Source organism: Oncorhynchus mykiss, chromosome 3, assembly GCF_013265735.2.
Source record: "Oncorhynchus mykiss isolate Arlee chromosome 3, USDA_OmykA_1.1, whole genome shotgun sequence".
NCBI classification, from domain to species: Eukaryota; Metazoa; Chordata; class Actinopteri; order Salmoniformes; family Salmonidae; genus Oncorhynchus; species Oncorhynchus mykiss.
Window position 1 is genome coordinate 84,098,611 of NC_048567.1, and position 17,813 is coordinate 84,116,423.

The 17,813-nt window shown below is 42.7% G+C and overlaps 1 protein-coding gene across 1 annotated transcript in view; it reads right to left on the reverse strand.

The window, feature by feature from the left end:
• The window catches only part of LOC110504983 (bone morphogenetic protein receptor type-2-like), a 146,325-nt gene that overhangs the window by 24,673 nt on the left and 103,839 nt on the right, over window positions 1–17,813 (reverse strand). The window contains exons 6-7 of the mRNA XM_036975362.1: window positions 3,132–3,246; window positions 739–899 (exon numbers count right to left, since the gene is read on the reverse strand). Of these exons, the coding sequence (XP_036831257.1) occupies window positions 739–899; window positions 3,132–3,246 (276 nt within the window). The remainder of the gene's footprint in view (window positions 1–738; window positions 900–3,131; window positions 3,247–17,813) is intronic.

A 17,813-nucleotide genomic window follows, 5' to 3' on the forward strand; every position in this document is an offset into this window, starting at 1 on the left:
ACTAACCCTCCAGAACCTCTGGGGCCATGTAGCGGACTGTACCCACCTGGAGAGAGACAGAACCAGTGTTATAACACTACACTAACCCTCCAGAACCTCTGGGGCCATGTAGCGGACTGTACCCACCTGGAGAGAGACAGAAGCAGTGTTATAACACTACACTAACCCTCCAGAACCTCTGGGGCCATGTAGCGGACTGTACCCACCTGGAGAGAGACAGAAGCAGTGTTATAACACTACACTAACCCTCCAGAACCTCTGGGGCCATGTAGCGGATCGTTCCCACCTGGAGAGAGACAGAACCAGTGTTATAACACTACACTAACCCTCCAGAACCTCTGGGGCCATGTAGCGGATCGTTCCCACCTGGAGAGAGACAGAACCAGTGTTATAACACTACACTAACCCTCCAGAACCTCTATGGCCATGTAGCGGATCGTTCCCACCTGGAGAGAGACAGAACCAGTGTTATAACACTACACTAACCCTCCAGAACCTCTGGGGCCATGTAGCGGATCGTTCCCACCTGGAGAGAGACAGAACCAGTGTTATAACACTACACTAACCCTCCAGAACCTCTGGGGCCATGTAGCGGACTGTACCCACCTGGAGAGAGACAGAACCAGTGTTATAACACTACACTAACCCTCCAGAACCGCTGGGTCCTCTTCTGACTAACCTCACCGATGGCAGCATTTTCCACCTCTCTGGGTTAGAGGTCAGAGGTTAGTGACTCACCTCACTGATGGCAGCGTTCTCCTCCTCTCCAGGCCTGACCAGGCGGTTCCCTGTCAGCTTCATGGACAGACCAAAGTCACTGATCACACACGTCCCGTCGTTCTTTACTAGAACATTCCTGCTGTTTAGGTCCCTGTGAGATACGGCTGGCTTGTAGATGTCTGGAAGAGAGGACAGGAAGGAAGGAAGGAAGGAAGGGAGGGAGGGAGGGAGGGAGGGAGGGAGGGAGGGAGGGAGAGGAGAGGAGAGGAGAGGAGAGGAGAGGAGAGGAGAGGAGAGGAGAGGAGGAGGGAGGGAGGGAGGGAGGGAGGGAGGGAGGGAGGGAGGGAGGGAGGGAGGAGAGAGAGAGGAGGAGGGAGGAGGAAGGAGAGAGAGAGAAGAGGAGGGAGGGAGGAAGGAGAGAGAGAGAGGAGGAGGGAGGAGAAAGGGCGAGATAGAGAGAAGAGGAGGGAGGGGGGAGGAAGGGCAAGAGAGCGAGAAGGAGGGCGAGAGAGAGAGAAGAGGGAGGGAGGGAGGGAGGGAGGGAGGGAGGGAGGGAGGGAGGGAGGGAGGGAGGGAGGGAGGGAGGGAAGATGAGGAAGGGTGAGAGAGAGAGGAGGGGAGGGAGAAGAGGAGGGAGGAGGAAGGTCTCTGAATGTCTCCATGTTACTGTCTGCTTTATGTTCATGTCATGACTTAGAGCTCCTTGCTGAATACTGCAGTTAATACTACGGTTAAACTGTAATATTACACTATATAACACAGTACTACGGTTAAACTGTAATATTACACTATATAACACAGTACTACGGTTAAACTGTAATATTACACTATATAACACAGTACTACGGTTAAACTGTAATACTACACTATATAACACAGTACTACGGTTAAACTGTAATATTACACTATATAACACAGTACTACGGTTAAACTGTAATACTACACTATATAACACAGTACTACGGTTTAACTGTAATATTACACTATATAACACAGTACTACGGTTAAACTGTAATATTACACTATATAACACAGTACTACGGTTAAACTGTAATACTACACTATATAACACAGTACTACGGTTAAACTGTAATATTACACTATATAACACAGTACTACGGTTAAACTGTAATATTACACTATATAACACAGTACTACGGTTAAACTGTAATATTACACTATATAACACAGTACTACGGTTAAACTGTAATACTACACTATATAACACAGTACTACGGTTAAACTGTAATATTACACTATATAACACAGTACTACGGTTAAACTGTAATATTACACTATATAACACAGTACTACGGTTTAACTGTAATATTTATTACACTATATAACACAATTGTAAATGCATAAATATTTATTTTCCCTTTTCTACTTTAACTATTGAACATAATATGACATTTGAAATGTTTTTATTATTTTGGAACATTGATGAGTGTAATGTTTACTTTAATTGTTTATTTCACTTTTGTTTATTATCTACTTCACTTGCTTTGGCAATGATAACATATGTTTCCCATGTCAATAAAGCCCTTGAATTGAATTGCGAGAGACAGACAGACAGACAGACAGACAGACAGACAGACAGACAGACAGACAGACAGACAGACAGACAGACAGACAGACAGACAGACAGACAGACAGACAGAGAGAGAGAGAGAGAGAGAGAGACACAGAAAGAGAGAGAGAGAGAGACACAGAGGGAGAGACATACACAGAGAGAGAGAGACAGAGAGAGAGAGGCATACAGAGAGAGACAGACAGAGAGAGAAAGACACAGAGAGAGACACACACAGGGAGAGAGACATACAGAGAGAGAGACAGACAGAGAGAGAGAGAGAGACACAGAGAGAGGAGAGAGAGAGACAGAGAGAGAGAGACATACAGAGAGAGAGACAGAAAGACAAAGAGAGAGAGTCACAGAGAGAGAGACAGACAGAGAAAGAGAGACACAGAGAGAGACAGACAGAGAGAGCAGCCCTATAAGGCCCCAGCTTGATGCCTTCTCCCTAGCCAGAAGCCCAGCAGCTTGTCATTTGATGAAGAACAGAACAGTGTGTTAGCTCTCTGGCATGACTCCATTCTCTACACTGGGAGTAGAGGCTGATATGATAAAACCAATTAGAGCATCTCTGTTTTCCTCCCTGGCTTTCTAAACATGACATTAGGGAGTAGAAATACCATGGGCCTTTTGCCTTACATATTCTGCTTTAGGAAAAACATGACTTACAACCTAAATCATCATCATCCTCAATATCCTCCCTCTCCTCCTCCCCTCCCCCTCCTCATCATACAGGCTTTGAGGTCTCAGTATAAGTCTGTGTTCTCAAGGATTTTTTATTCACACACAGACTCACTGGGCTAAAGAAAGATGAAGGTCCCAGAGCTCTGACTCCTACCTCCTCTCAGCAGCTCAGTGTGCAGGTAGGCCAGCCCCCGTGTGACAGAGTGTGTGAGGCGACAACAGCTGACCCAGTCTCCTGTCTGCAGACTCAGGTACTGACACAGAGAACCCTGGAGAGGAGAACAAAAACATGACTTTACTATTTCATCGTAGACACACATACAGATACAGGTTGGAGAGTCGGCTGTCAGCTCACTTCCCACCAGAGTTAAAGTAGAGGAGGATGAGGAAAGGAGAGGTCGGCTGTCAGCTCACTTCCCACCAGAGTTAAAGTAGAGGAGGATGAGGAAAGGAGAGGTCACTTCCCACCAGAGTTAAAGTAGAGGAGGATGAGGAAAGGAGAGGTCGGCTGTCAGCCATTTCCCACCAGAGTTAAAGTAGAGGAGGAGGAGGAGGAGGAGGAGGAGGGAGGAGAAGAGGAGAAGGTGGAAGAGGAGGGAGAAGAGGAGGAGGGAGAAGAGGAGAAGGTGGAAGAGGAGGGAGAAGAGGAAGGGGAGGAGGAGGAGAGAGAAGAGGAGGAGGTGGAAGAGGAGGGAGAAGAGGAAGGGGAGGAGGAGGAGGGAGAAGAGGTGAAGGTGGAAGTGGAGGGAGAAGAGGAAGGGGAGGAGGAGGGAGGAGAAGAGGAAGGGGAGAAGGAGGATGAGGAAGAGGAGGGAGAAGAGGAAGGGGAGCAAGAGAATGATGCGGGGGAAAAGCAATAGGAAAGGGGAGGAAGAGGATGAGGAGGAGTGGTAAGAAAGGGAAAAGAGGAAGAGGAGGGAAAAGAGGAAGGGTAGGAAGAGGGAGAGTTACAGACGTGCTCAAAGTGAGCTGCTGACTTATTTCAGTTTTGTTGTGTTTTTAGAATGAGATAAACACTCAAATCTAAAAAAATAATTCAAGACAAGAAGTACCTTTGTCCATCAAATGAATAAGTTTTGACTCTCGCTAGCTAGCTACACCACAAAAACCTAGCCAGCAGACTAACAAGCTAGCCAGAAGAAACGAGCTAGAACAAACCTGGCAAGGGGAGTTAATACAACTACATCAAACGACCAAACTGAGTGAGTAAACCAGAAACGAGCACGGACTCTAACTTTAAACATATCTTCTGTGTTTTTTTGTGTGTGAAAACGTTTCACTCAAAGTCTTGAACAGAAGCCAGATTGATTTTTTTTTTAAATGATCGTACAACAGACCACATTTATACCCTCCACTCTAATTGACAAACAAGTCAACCAAAACAAAGACACAATCTGCTCGTGTTTTGTAGACTTCAAGAAAGCATTTGATTCAACTTGGCACAAAGGTTTTTATATAAACTAATAGAAAGTGGTAATGGAGGGAAAACACTAAAAACAAATGTGTGGTTAAAACTGGCAACAAGCTTCTCTCAGTCTCTCAGGGACGTGGAGTGAAACAGGGCTGTCCAATAAGTCCAACACTATTTAACATCTACATTAATGAATTGGCCAAAACATTACAAGAATCTGCAGCACCTGGTCTCACTCTACACAACCCTGAAATCAAGGCACCTGGTCTCACCCTACACAACACTGAAATCAAGGTTAACCACAAGTTCTGTCAGACCTGGGCTCTGACTGTTAACCACAGGTTCTGTCAGACCTGGGCTCTGACTGTTAACCACAGGTTCTGTCAGACCTGGGCTCTGACCGTTAATCAAAGGTTCTGTCTGACCTGGGCTCTGACCTGGCTGCCCAGAGAGGACAGTCTGGCTATAGAGACCGGTCGTCACAGACAAACCTGGCTGCCCAGAGAGGACAGTCTTGCTATAGAGACCAGTCGTCACAGACAAACCTGGCTGCAGGAGGACAGGCTGTGTTCACTCTGCTCCAGGGGAGAGGTAGAGACCAAGCTGCTTTCCTATTACACTGTGACAAATACTCAAATTAAAGATAATATTTCTTTCCCAAAATTATCATTCAGTACAAAGAATTTGAAACTATAAAATCAAATATTTATTGGGTGAAAAGCCAGACTGTGTACCTGAGGGACAGCCAGACTGTGTACCTGAGGGACAGACAGACTGTGTACCTGAGGGACAGACAGAATGTCTACCTGAGGGACAGACAGAATGTCTACCTGAGGGACAGACAGAATGTGTCCAGGAGGGACAGCCAGAATGTCTACCTGAGGGACATCAGACTGTTGAACAGCTTCGATTACCAGACCATCAGACTGTTGAACAGCTTCTATTACCATCAGACTGTTGAACAGCTTCTATCACCATCAGACTGTTGAACAGCTTCTATCACCATCAGACTGTTGAACAGCTTCTATCACCATCAGACTGTTGAACAGCTTCTATTACCATCAGACTGTTGAACAGCTTCTATCACCATCAGACTGTTGAACAGCTTCTATCACCATCAGACTGTTGAACAGCTTCTATCACCATCAGACTGTTGAACAGCTTCTATTACCATCAGACTGTTGAACAGCTTCTATCACCATCAGACTGTTGAACAGCTTCTATTACCATCAGGCTGTTGAACAGCTTCTATCACCATCAGACTGTTGAACAGCTTCTATTACCATCAGACTGTTGAACAGCTTCTATTACCAGACCATCAGACTGTTGAACAGCTTCTATTACCATCAGACTGTTGAACAGCTTCTATTACCATCAGACTGTTGAACAGCTTCTATTACCATCAGTTTGTTGAACAGCTTCTATTACCATCAGACTGTTGAACAGCTTCTATTACCATCAGACTGTTGAACAGCTTCTATCACCATCAGACTGTTGAACAGCTTCTATTACCATCAGACTGTTGAACAGCTTCTATTACCATCAGACTGTTGAACAGCTCCTATCACCATCAGACTGTTGAACAGCTTCTATTACCAGACCATCAGATTGTTGAACAGCTTCTATCACCATCAGACTGTTGAACAGCTTCTATTACCATCAGACTGTTGAACAGCTTCTATCACCATCAGACTGTTGAACAGCTTCTATTACCATCAGACTGTTGAACAGCTTCTATCACCATCAGACTGTTGAACAGCTTCTATTACCATCAGACTGTTGAACAGCTTCTATTACCAGACCATCAGACTGTTGAACAGCTTCTATTACCATCAGACTGTTGAACAGCTTCTATTACCATCAGACTGTTGAACAGCTTCTATTACCATCAGACTGTTGAACAGCTTCTATTACCATCAGACTGTTGAACAGCTTCTATCACCATCAGACTGTTGAACAGCTTCTATCACCATCAGACTGTTGAACAGCTTCTATTACCATCAGACTGTTGAACAGCTTCTATCACCAGACCATCAGACTGTTGAACAGCTTCTATTACCATCAGACTGTTGAACAGCTTCTATCACCAGACCATCAGACTGTTGAACAGCTTCTATCACCATCAGACTGTTGAACAGCTTCTATTACCATCAGACTGTTGAACAGCTTCTATCACCAGACCATCAGACTGTTGAACAGCTTCTATCACCATCAGACTGTTGAACAGCTTCTATCACCAGACCATCAGACTGTTGAACAGCTTCTATCACCATCAGACTGTTGAACAGCTTCTATTACCAGACCATCAGACTGTTGAACAGCTTCTATCACCATCAGACTGTTGAACAGCTCCTGTTACCATCAGACTGTTGAACAGCTTCTATCACCATCAGACTGTTGAACAGCTTCTATTACCATCAGACTGTTGAACAGCTTCTATTACCATCAGACTGTTGAACAGCTTCTATTACCAGACCATCAGACTGTTGAACAGCTTATATCACCAGACCATCAGACTGTTGAACAGCTTCTATCACCATCAGACTGTTGAACAGCTTCTATTACCATCAGACTGTTGACCAGCTTCTATTACCATCAGACTGTTGACCAGCTTCTATTACCATCAGACTGTTGAACAGCTTCTATTACCATCAGACTGTTGACCAGCTTCTATCACCATCAGACTGTTGAACAGCTTCTATTACCATCAGACTGTTGAACAGCTTCTATCACCATCAGACTGTTGAACAGCTTCTATCACCATCAGACTGTTGAACAGCTTCTATTACCATCAGACTGTTGAACAGCTTCTATTACCAGACCATCAGACTGTTGAACAGCTTCTATCACCATCAGACTGTTGAACAGCTTCTATTACCAGACCATCAGACTGTTGAACAGCTTCTATCACCATCAGACTGTTGAACAGCTTCTATTACCATCAGACTGTTGAACAGCTTCTATCACCATCAGACTGTTGAACAGCTTCTATTACCATCAGACTGTTGAACAGCTTCTATTACCATCAGACTGTTGAACAGCTTCTATTACCATCAGACTGTTGAACAACTTCTATTACCATCAGACTGTGGAACAGCTTCTATCACCATCAGACTGTTGAACAGCTTCTATCACCATCAGACTGTTGAACAGCTTCTATTACCATCAGACTGTTGAACAGCTTCTATCACCATCAGACTGTTGAACAGCTTCTATTACCATCAGACTGTTGAACAGCTTCTATTACCATCAGACTGTTGAACAGCTTCTATTACCATCAGACTGTTGAACAGCTTCTATCACCATCAGACTGTTGAACAGCTTATATCACCATCAGACTGTTGAACAGCTTCTATTACCATCAGACTGTTGAACAGCTTCTATTACCATCAGACTGTTGAACAACTTCTATCACCATCAGACTGTTGAACAGCTTCTATCAACAGACCATCAGACTGTTGAACAGCTTCTATTACCAGACCATCAGACTGTTGAACAGCTTCTATTACCATCAGACTGTTGAACAACTTCTATTACCATCAGACTGTTGAACAGCTTCTATTACCATCAGACTGTTGAACAGCTTCTATCACCATCAGACTGTTGAACAGCTTCTATTACCAGACCATCCGACTGTTGAACAGCTTCTATTACCATCAGACTGTTGAACAGCTTCTATTACCATCAGACTGTTGAACAGCTTCTATTATCAGACCATCAGACTGTTGAACAGCTCCTATTACCATCAGACTGTTGAACAGCTTCTATTACCATCAGACTGTTGAACAGCTTCTATTACCAGACCATCAGACTGTTGAACAGCTTCTATCACCATCAGACTGTTGAACAGCTTCTATTACCATCAGACTGTTGAACAGCTTCTATCACCATCAGACTGTTGAACAGCTTCTATTACCATCAGACTGTTGAACAGCTTCTATCTCCATCAGACTGTTGAACAGCTTCTATTACCAGACCATCAGACTGTTGAACAGCTTCTATTACCATCAGACTGTTGAACAGCTTCTATCAACATCAGACTGTTGAACAGCTTCTATTACCATCAGACTGTTGAACAGCTTCTATTACCAGACCATCAGACTGTTGAACAGCTTCTATTACCATCAGACTGTTGAACAGCTTCTATTACCATCAGACTGTTGAATAGCTTCTATCACCATCAGACTGTTGAACAGCTTCTATTACCATCAGACTGTTGAACAGCTTCTATTACCATCAGACTGTTGAACAGCTTCTATTACCAGACCATCAGACTGTTGAACAGCTTCTATTACCATCAGACTGTTGAACAGCTTCTATTACCATCAGACTGTTGAACAGCTTCTATCACCATCAGACTGTTGAACAGCTTCTATTACCATCAGACTGTTGAACAGCTTCTATTACCATCAGACTGTTGAACAGCTTCTATTACCATCAGACTGTTGAACAGCTTCTATCACCATCAGACTGTTGAACAGCTTCTATTACCATCAGACTGTTGACCAGCTTCTATTACCAGACCATCAGACTGTTGAACAGCTTCTATTACCATCAGACTGTTGAACAGCTTCTATTACCATCAGACTGTTGAACAGCTTCTATTACCAGACCATCAGACTGTTGAACAGCTTCTATCACCATCAGACTGTTGAACAGCTTCTATTACCAGACCATCAGACTGTTGAACAGCTTCTATCACCATCAGACTGTTGAACAGCTTCTATTAACATCAGACTGTTGAACAGCTTCTATTACCATCAGACTGTTGAACAGCTTCTATTACCATCAGACTGTTGAACAGCTTCTATTACCATCAGACTGTTGAACAGCTTCTATTACCAGACCATCAGACTGTTGAACAGCTTCTATTACCAGACCATCAGACTGTTGAACAGCTTCTATTACCATCAGACTGTTGAACAGCTTCTATTACCATCAGACTGTTGAACAGCTTCTATTACCATCAGACTGTTGAACAGCTTCTATTACCAGACCATCAGACTGTTGAACAGCTTCTATTACCAGACCATCAGACTGTTGAACAGCTTCTATCACCATCAGACTGTTGAACAGCTTCTATTACAATCAGACTGTTGAACAGCTTCTATTACCATCAGACAGTTGTACAGCTTCTATTACCAGACCATCAGACTGTTGAACAGCTTCTATCACCATCAGACTGTTGAACAGCTTCTATTACCATCAGACTGTTGAACAGCTTCTATTACCATCAGACTGTTGAACAGCTTCTATTACCATCAGACTGTTGAACAGCTTCTATCACCATCAGACTGTTGAACAGCTTATATCACCATCAGACTGTTGAACAGCTTCTATCACCATCAGACTGTTGAACAGCTTCTATTACAATCAGACTGTTGAACAGCTTCTATTACCAGACCATCAGACTGTTGAACAGCTTCTATTACCAGACCATCAGACAGTTGAACAGCTTCTATTACCATCAGACTGTTGAACAGCTTCTATTACCATCAGACTGTTGAACAGCTTCTATCACCATCAGACTGTTGAACAGCTTCTATCACCATCAGACTGTTGAACAGCTTCTATTACCATCAGACTGTTGAACAGCTTCTATCACCATCAGACTGTTGAACAGATTATATTACCATCAGACTGTTGAACAGCTTCTATCACCATCAGACTGTTGAACAGCTTCTATCACCATCAGACTGTTGAACAGCTTCTATCACCATCAGACTGTTAAACAGCTTCTATCACCATCAGACTGTTGAACAGCTTCTATCACCATCAGACTGTTGAACAGCTTCTATTACCAGACCATCAGACTGTTGAACAGCTTCTATCACCATCAGACTGTTGAACAGCTTCTATTACCAGACCATCAGACTGTTGAACAGCTTCTATTACCATCAGACTGTTGAACAGCTTCTATTACCATCAGACTGTTGAACAGCTTCTATCACCATCAGACTGTTGAACAGCTTCTATCACCATCAGACTGTTGAACAGCTTCTATCACCAGACCATCAGACTGTTGAACAGCTTCTATTACCATCAGACTGTTGAACAGCTTCTATCACCATCAGATTGTTGAACAGCTTCTATCCCCATCAGACTGTTGAACAGCTTCTATCTCCATCAGACTGTTGAACAGCTTCTATCACCATCAGACTGTTGAACAGCTTCTATCACCATCAGACTGTTGAACAGCTTCTATTACAATCAGACTGTTGAACAGCTTCTAATACCATCAGACTGTTGAACAGCTTCTATCACCAGACCATCAGACTGTTGAACAGCTTCTATTACCATCAGACTGTTGAACAGCTTCTATTACCAGACCATCAGACTGTTGAACAGCTTCTATTACCATCAGACTGTTGAACAGCTTCTATCACCATCAGACTGTTGAACAGCTTCTATTACCAGACCATCAGACTGTTGAACAGCTTCTATTACCAGACCATCAGACTGTTGAACAGCTTCTATTACAATCAGACTGTTGAAAAGCTTCTATTACCAGACCATCAGACTGTTGAACAGCTTCTATTACCATCAGACTGTTGAACAGCTTCTATCACCATCAGACTGTTGAACAGCTTCTATCACCATCAGACTGTTAAACAGCTTCTATCACCATCAGACTGTTGAACAGCTTCTATCACCATCAGACTGTTGAACAGCTTCTATCACCATCAGACTGATGAACAGCTTCTATCACCATCAGACTGTGGAACAGCTTCTATCACCATCAGACTGTTGAACAGCTTCTATCACCATCAGACTGTTGAACAGCTTCTATCACCATCAGACTGTTGAACAGCTTCTATCACCATAAGACTGTTGAACAGCTTCTATTACCATCAGACTGTTGAACAGCTTCTATCACCATCAGACTGTTGAACAGCTTCTATCACCATCAGACTGTTGAACAGCTTCTATTACCATCAGACTGTTGAACAGCTTCTATCACCATCAGACTGTTGAACAGCTTCTATTACCATCAGACTGTTGAACAGCTTCTATTACCATCAGACTGTTGAACAGCTTCTATTACCATCAGACTGTTGAACAGCTTCTATCACCATCAGACTGTTGAACAGCTTCTATCACCATCAGACTGTTGAACAGCTTCTATTACCATCAGACTGTTGAACAGCTTCTATCACCAGACCATCAGACTGTTGAACAGCTTCTATTACCATCAGACTGTTGAACAGCTTCTATCACCAGACCATCAGACTGTTGAACAGCTTCTATCACCATCAGACTGTTGAACAGCTTCTATTACCATCAGACTGTTGAACAGCTTCTATCACCAGACCATCAGACTGTTGAACAGCTTCTATCACCATCAGACTGTTGAACAGCTTCTATCACCAGACCATCAGACTGTTGAACAGCTTCTATCACCATCAGACTGTTGAACAGCTTCTATTACCAGACCATCAGACTGTTGAACAGCTTCTATCACCATCAGACTGTTGAACAGCTCCTGTTACCATCAGACTGTTGAACAGCTTCTATCACCATCAGACTGTTAAACAGCTTCTATTACCATCAGACTGTTGAACAGCTTCTATTACCATCAGACTGTTGAACAGCTTCTATTACCAGACCATCAGACTGTTGAACAGCTTATATCACCAGACCATCAGACTGTTGAACAGCTTCTATCACCATCAGACTGTTGAACAGCTTCTATTACCATCAGACTGTTGACCAGCTTCTATTACCATCAGACTGTTGACCAGCTTCTATTACCATCAGACTGTTGAACAGCTTCTATTACCATCAGACTGTTGACCAGCTTCTATCACCATCAGACTGTTGAACAGCTTCTATTACCATCAGACTGTTGAACAGCTTCTATCACCATCAGACTGTTGAACAGCTTCTATCACCATCAGACTGTTGAACAGCTTCTATTACCATCAGACTGTTGAACAGCTTCTATTACCAGACCATCAGACTGTTGAACAGCTTCTATCACCATCAGACTGTTGAACAGCTTCTATTACCAGACCATCAGACTGTTGAACAGCTTCTATCACCATCAGACTGTTGAACAGCTTCTATTACCATCAGACTGTTGAACAGCTTCTATCACCATCAGACTGTTGAACAGCTTCTATTACCATCAGACTGTTGAACAGCTTCTATTACCATCAGACTGTTGAACAACTTCTATCACCATCAGACTGTTGAACAGCTTCTATTACCATCAGACTGTTGAACAGCTTCTATTACCAGACCATCCGACTGTTGAACAGCTTCTATTACCATCAGACTGTTGAACAGCTTCTATTACCATCAGACTGTTGAACAGCTTCTATTACCAGACCATCAGACTGTTGAACAGCTCCTATTACCATCAGACTGTTGAACAGCTTCTATTACCATCAGACTGTTGAACAGCTTCTATTACCAGACCATCAGACTGTTGAACAGCTTCTATCACCATCAGACTGTTGAACAGCTTCTATTACCATCAGACTGTTGAACAGCTTCTATCACCATCAGACTGTTGAACAGCTTCTATTACCATCAGACTGTTGAACAGCTTCTATCTCCATCAGACTGTTGAACAGCTTCTATTACCAGACCATCAGACTGTTGAACAGCTTCTATTACCATCAGACTGTTGAACAGCTTCTATCAACATCAGACTGTTGAACAGCTTCTATTACCATCAGACTGTTGAACAGCTTCTATTACCAGACCATCAGACTGTTGAACAGCTTCTATTACCATCAGACTGTTGAACAGCTTCTATTACCATCAGACTGTTGAACAGCTTCTATCACCATCAGACTGTTGAACAGCTTCTATTACCATCAGACTGTTGAACAGCTTCTATTACCATCAGACTGTTGAACAGCTTCTATTACCAGACCATCAGACTGTTGAACAGCTTCTATTACCATCAGACTGTTGAACAGCTTCTATTACCATCAGACTGTTGAACAGCTTCTATCACCATCAGACTGTTGAACAGCTTCTATTACCATCAGACTGTTGAACAGCTTCTATTACCATCAGACTGTTGAACAGCTTCTATTACCATCAGACTGTTGAACAGCTTCTATCACCATCAGACTGTTGAACAGCTTCTATTACCATCAGACTGTTGACCAGCTTCTATTACCAGACCATCAGACTGTTGAACAGCTTCTATTACCATCAGACTGTTGAACAGCTTCTATTACCATCAGACTGTTGAACAGCTTCTATTACCAGACCATCAGACTGTTGAACAGCTTCTATCATCATCAGACTGTTGAACAGCTTCTATTACCAGACCATCAGACTGTTGAACAGCTTCTATCACCATCAGACTGTTGAACAGCTTCTATTACCATCAGACTGTTGAACAGCTTCTATTACCATCAGACTGTTGAACAGCTTCTATTACCAGACCATCAGACTGTTGAACAGCTTCTATCACCATCAGACTGTTGAACAGCTTCTATTACCAGACCATCAGACTGTTGAACAGCTTCTATCACCATCAGACTGTTGAACAGCTTCTATTAACATCAGACTGTTGAACAGCTTCTATTACCATCAGACTGTTGAACAGCTTCTATTACCATCAGACTGTTGAACAGCTTCTATTACCATCAGACTGTTGAACAGCTTCTATTACCAGACCATCAGACTGTTGAACAGCTTCTATTACCAGACCATCAGACTGTTGAACAGCTTCTATTACCATCAGACTGTTGAACAGCTTCTATTACCATCAGACTGTTGAACAGCTTCTATTACCATCAGACTGTTGAACAGCTTCTATTACCAGACCATCAGACTGTTGAACAGCTTCTATTACCAGACCATCAGACTGTTGAACAGCTTCTATCACCATCAGACTGTTGAACAGCTTCTATTACAATCAGACTGTTGAACAGCTTCTATTACCATCAGACAGTTGTACAGCTTCTATTACCAGACCATCAGACTGTTGAACAGCTTCTATCACCATCAGACTGTTGAACAGCTTCTATTACCATCAGACTGTTGAACAGCTTCTATTACCATCAGACTGTTGAACAGCTTCTATTACCATCAGACTGTTGAACAGCTTCTATCACCATCAGACTGTTGAACAGCTTATATCACCATCAGACTGTTGAACAGCTTCTATCACCATCAGACTGTTGAACAGCTTCTATTACAATCAGACTGTTGAACAGCTTCTATTACCAGACCATCAGACTGTTGAACAGCTTCTATTACCAGACCATCAGACAGTTGAACAGCTTCTATTACCATCAGACTGTTGAACAGCTTCTATTACCATCAGACTGTTGAACAGCTTCTATCACCATCAGACTGTTGAACAGCTTCTATCACCATCAGACTGTTGAACAGCTTCTATTACCATCAGACTGTTGAACAGCTTCTATCACCATCAGACTGTTGAACAGATTATATTACCATCAGACTGTTGAACAGCTTCTATCACCATCAGACTGTTGAACAGCTTCTATCACCATCAGACTGTTGAACAGCTTCTATCACCATCAGACTGTTAAACAGCTTCTATCACCATCAGACTGTTGAACAGCTTCTATCACCATCAGACTGTTGAACAGCTTCTATTACCAGACCATCAGACTGTTGAACAGCTTCTATCACCATCAGACTGTTGAACAGCTTCTATTACCAGACCATCAGACTGTTGAACAGCTTCTATTACCATCAGACTGTTGAACAGCTTCTATTACCATCAGACTGTTGAACAGCTTCTATCACCATCAGACTGTTGAACAGCTTCTATCACCATCAGACTGTTGAACAGCTTCTATCACCAGACCATCAGACTGTTGAACAGCTTCTATTACCATCAGACTGTTGAACAGCTTCTATCACCATCAGATTGTTGAACAGCTTCTATCCCCATCAGACTGTTGAACAGCTTCTATCTCCATCAGACTGTTGAACAGCTTCTATCACCATCAGACTGTTGAACAGCTTCTATCACCATCAGACTGTTGAACAGCTTCTATTACAATCAGACTGTTGAACAGCTTCTAATACCATCAGACTGTTGAACAGCTTCTATCACCAGACCATCAGACTGTTGAACAGCTTCTATTACCATCAGACTGTTGAACAGCTTCTATTACCAGACCATCAGACTGTTGAACAGCTTCTATTACCATCAGACTGTTGAACAGCTTCTATCACCATCAGACTGTTGAACAGCTTCTATTACCAGACCATCAGACTGTTGAACAGCTTCTATTACCAGACCATCAGACTGTTGAACAGCTTCTATTACAATCAGACTGTTGAAAAGCTTCTATTACCAGACCATCAGACTGTTGAACAGCTTCTATTACCATCAGACTGTTGAACAGCTTCTATCACCATCAGACTGTTGAACAGCTTCTATCACCATCAGACTGTTGAACAGCTTCTATCACCATCAGACTGATGAACAGCTTCTATCACCATCAGACTGTGGAACAGCTTCTATCACCATCAGACTGTTGAACAGCTTCTATCACCATCAGACTGTTGAACAGCTTCTATCACCATCAGACTGTTGAACAGCTTCTATCACCATAAGACTGTTGAACAGCTTCTATTACCATCAGACTGTTGAACAGCTTCTATCACCATCAGACTGTTGAACAGCTTCTATCACCATCAGACTGTTGAACAGCTTCTATTACCATCAGACTGTTGAACAGCTTCTATCACCATCAGACTGTTGAACAGCTTATATCACCATCAGACTGTTGAACAGCTTCTATCACCATCAGACTGTTGAACAGCTTCTATTACAATCAGACTGTTGAACAGCTTCTATTACCAGACCATCAGACTGTTGAACAGCTTCTATTACCATCAGACTGTTGACCAGCTTCTATTACCAGACCATCAGACTGTTGAACAGCTTCTATTACCATCAGACTGTTGAACAGCTTCTATTACCATCAGACTGTTGAACAGCTTCTATTACCAGACCATCAGACTGTTGAACAGCTTCTATCATCATCAGACTGTTGAACAGCTTCTATTACCAGACCATCAGACTGTTGAACAGCTTCTATCACCATCAGACTGTTGAACAGCTTCTATTACCATCAGACTGTTGAACAGCTTCTATTACCATCAGACTGTTGAACAGCTTCTATTACCATCAGACTGTTGAACAGCTTCTATTACCAGACCATCAGACTGTTGAACAGCTTCTATCACCATCAGACTGTTGAACAGCTTCTATTACCAGACCATCAGACTGTTGAACAGCTTCTATCACCATCAGACTGTTGAACAGCTTCTATTAACATCAGACTGTTGAACAGCTTCTATTACCATCAGACTGTTGAACAGCTTCTATTACCATCAGACTGTTGAACAGCTTCTATTACCATCAGACTGTTGAACAGCTTCTATTACCAGACCATCAGACTGTTGAACAGCTTCTATTACCAGACCATCAGACTGTTGAACAGCTTCTATTACCATCAGACTGTTGAACAGCTTCTATTACCATCAGACTGTTGAACAGCTTCTATTACCATCAGACTGTTGAACAGCTTCTATTACCATCAGACTGTTGAACAGCTTCTATTACCAGACCATCAGACTGTTGAACAGCTTCTATTACCAGACCATCAGACTGTTGAACAGCTTCTATCACCATCAGACTGTTGAACAGCTTCTATTACAATCAGACTGTTGAACAGCTTCTATTACCATCAGACAGTTGTACAGCTTCTATTACCAGACCATCAGACTGTTGAACAGCTTCTATCACCATCAGACTGTTGAACAGCTTCTATTACCATCAGACTGTTGAACAGCTTCTATTACCATCAGACTGTTGAACAGCTTCTATTACCATCAGACTGTTGAACAGCTTCTATCACCATCAGACTGTTGAACAGCTTATATCACCATCAGACTGTTGAACAGCTTCTATCACCATCAGACTGTTGAACAGCTTCTATTACAATCAGACTGTTGAACAGCTTCTATTACCAGACCATCAGACTGTTGAACAGCTTCTATTACCAGACCATCAGACAGTTGAACAGCTTCTATTACCATCAGACTGTTGAACAGCTTCTATTACCATCAGACTGTTGAACAGCTTCTATCACCATCAGACTGTTGAACAGCTTCTATCACCATCAGACTGTTGAACAGCTTCTATTACCATCAGACTGTTGAACAGCTTCTATCACCATCAGACTGTTGAACAGATTATATTACCATCAGACTGTTGAACAGCTTCTATCACCATCAGACTGTTGAACAGCTTCTATCACCATCAGACTGTTGAACAGCTTCTATCACCATCAGACTGTTAAACAGCTTCTATCACCATCAGACTGTTGAACAGCTTCTATCACCATCAGACTGTTGAACAGCTTCTATTACCAGACCATCAGACTGTTGAACAGCTTCTATCACCAT